This window comes from Octopus bimaculoides, chromosome 14, assembly GCF_001194135.2.
Source record: "Octopus bimaculoides isolate UCB-OBI-ISO-001 chromosome 14, ASM119413v2, whole genome shotgun sequence".
Taxonomy (NCBI): Eukaryota; Metazoa; Mollusca; class Cephalopoda; order Octopoda; family Octopodidae; genus Octopus; species Octopus bimaculoides.
Genome location: NC_068994.1, coordinates 12,420,747 through 12,423,762, shown reverse-complemented (window position 1 = coordinate 12,423,762; position 3,016 = coordinate 12,420,747). Strand labels below are relative to the sequence as shown.

The following is a 3,016-nucleotide window of genomic DNA, read 5'->3' as shown; positions in this document are numbered from 1 at the left end:
TTACTGCTATTTTTCTTGACCATATTATACTGATGAGTAGAGGTTGTATAATACTACAATAACTACGAAATCATGATCTATAATTCAGTCTGTTTTTAAGGGGTTGGCTTTGAGAGTTGCATTTCCTCGCGTTTGGTAAAAATGTGTTTTTTATGGTAGTCTGACCTTAGAGTCCCTCATAGCATGAGGCATTATTGCATAGTAATGCCCTTATATAAAAAAAAATATATATATATATATAGGTACAATAGGTACAGGTATACCTGTGAAGTCTAGGGGTTTGCTTACATGAGGCTAACACAAGAAACAACAAGCACTCTTCTTCACAGTGACAAAAATCAATCAGACCTGCCCCCTCCTCCTCCTCCCCTTTTACGTGTATGCACACAGTGGAAGCAAGAGCAATGAAAGAGATAAGAGTACTTACATCTTCAGTTCACTGGAGAAAGTACTCATCGGTGACAGCGTGCCACTCGTCAGGATCAAGCACTTGATACCGAGAGACACGAATTCCTTCATTGTGAAACCCGGACACAAACACCAGTAGCTGAGTTCTCGTTCTACACAAGCAGATGAGAATGTGTGTTTAGAAGCAACGGATACAAAGAGGAAAAAGTTAGAACAGAAAATACATACCACCACCACCACCACCACCACCGAGCACAAGGCCTGAAACTTGAGGGAGGAGGTAGTTGGTTACATCAGTCCCAACACTTGAGTGGTATTTATTTCATCAACCCCCAAAGGATGAAAGGCAAAGTCAACCTTGGTAGAATTTTAACTAAGAATGGTTGAAATGCCAGTAAGCATTTTGTATGGTGTGCAAACAATTCTGCCAGCTCATCACCTTAGCAGTAGTAGTAGTAGCAGCAATAATAATAATAATAATACTTTTCTACTATAGGCACAAGGCCTGACATGTTGAGAGAAGGAATACCGTAAAAACCCATGTAATTTGCACACCTGTGTAATTTATGCAGGTGATTTTCAGGATAAAAATTATTAAAAAAAAGCTTCTATTTGTGTAAAATTCACAACCAAAAGTTTTCAGAATTGCTGATATGGCCAGGTGGAAAAGGTTTTCAATTTAGTTGTATGTAGCATAATTTCACTTACTTATGATTAGATTTTATTAAATTTTCATTAAATAAAAATAATTTCTGTTTAACAGGTATCACATTGAAAGCTATCAAATTACAAAGTATTTGTGGTGTTTATAATAAACTTTATTTTACATTTCTTGCCCACATGAGATTATGTCCGATCTTTAGTATACATCTGTATATCTTCTCAAATCACAATCACAGGAAAAGTTGTTGATAATTCTTATCAACAACAAAAACAAAGCTGATAAATACACACAAGTGTTGGAAAATAAGTTTAATTATTAATAAACATCAGCTTGGATGACACTTTACTCAACCTACAGAGGAAGGTGACCGATCAAACTGATTATATAAACAGAATTCTGATTGGTCGAATGTGTCTTGTCTCAAGCTCTGATTTTCCACCTATTCTTGTCAGAACCTTTAATATGGAGTATCGAAATTTTAATCCCTTTCACACTTATAAAATGTCAAGCAAACTTTAAAATTTATCATTACCGTTTTAGCCGGGAGACCAAACTGATTGTTTGGTAACCCGCTAAAATAAACATTAAAAACTGAAAGGAGAAAATAAACAGCTTTGCAAGTTTAACTTAGTGTTTATTGAACAAGAGAGGTGTGAAATTTAAGAAGTGACTTGTTAGAAAATACATGTCTGTGAGGAGACATAAACAAGAATAGCAAAAATCTACTATACCAAAAGAATTGGTAATACATACATTACAAGTGTTCTATGAAGAGAACGTAAGATTGTTGTATAATTCAACATGAAACAACATTAAAATCATATAAGGGAAATGAAGGTTTCTGTGGGAACGCTTAGTCATATTCACTTAGTGAGTTTACATGCGCAAGGATGAATTGTGATGGTGTTGTCAGTGTTAGATGCAGTAAAATATGGCCTGGACTGTGATTACCAGCATGAACATCAAACTTCAAAAAGTAGTTGACCATTTAATGGTTTTAGTAAATTTATACAGAAAAAGTCAACGTTATACTGTCCAGCATAAATAAAAGTCAACTCCATTATATTTTTCCTGTAAAAACCTATTCTGACATTAAATGAGTCAACTTCCTGTATGAATGTTTACATTTGTATGTCATTTTTCAACAAAACAAAATTTCTAAAAGAAATTCTGCAAACAATCTACTCAAGTAATTTACACACCCCCTAAAGCTCATTTTTGGTTTTTTTTTCGAAAAAAGTACGTAAATTACATGGGTTTTTAGGGTAGTTGATTATATCGACCCTAGTACTCAACTGGTCCATATTTTATTGACCCTGAAAGATAAAGGGCAAAGTCAACTTCGGTAGATGAAATGCTACTAAATATCTTGCTCAGCATGCTAATGACTCTACCAGCTCCCTGCTTAGTGGTAGTAGTAATAATAACAACAACAATAATAATAATAATAATAATAATGACGGGCTCTCCCGTCAAAGATGACATATGAACGTTCAGCTTTTGCCGAACGACCTGCACAAATGATTTGTTTAAAGCGATCAAATGTATGTGCCGCACATTAGCTCACTCCCTCCATCAAATAGACATTGCCTGTACAAGTGCACAAGCGTGTCACACATCAAATGCTGAAATAATCGCCGAGCAATGTGAAATGAAGTGTTTTGTACAACAACACAGTCCACCTCTCAGTCTAGGAACTGAACCCAGGATCTAGCGATTGTGAATGCAACAGCCAAACCACTAGGCCATGTGCCTTCACAACAATAATAATAAAAAAAAAAATGAGCATTCAGAGAGTGCAATCCTCTGCCAATGCAACACCAATGTCCTCTCAACGATTAACCAGAGATGATTTTCAAAATGAGAATATTTGAAATAAACTCGACTGCTCTCACAAACGAGAATACTAAAAATGAACCCGCCCACTCTTAAAAATTAAGTAAA

General features: G+C 35.3%; 1 protein-coding gene across 1 annotated transcript in view; it reads right to left on the bottom strand.

Annotated features, from left to right (window-relative positions):
* Nucleotides 1-3,016, bottom strand: part of LOC106872619 (regulator of telomere elongation helicase 1) — a 76,576-nt gene that overhangs the window by 66,367 nt on the left and 7,193 nt on the right. Inside the window, exon 4 of the mRNA XM_052973020.1 lies at nucleotides 428-560. Coding sequence (XP_052828980.1) covers nucleotides 428-560 — 133 coding nt within the window. The remainder of the gene's footprint in view (nucleotides 1-427; nucleotides 561-3,016) is intronic.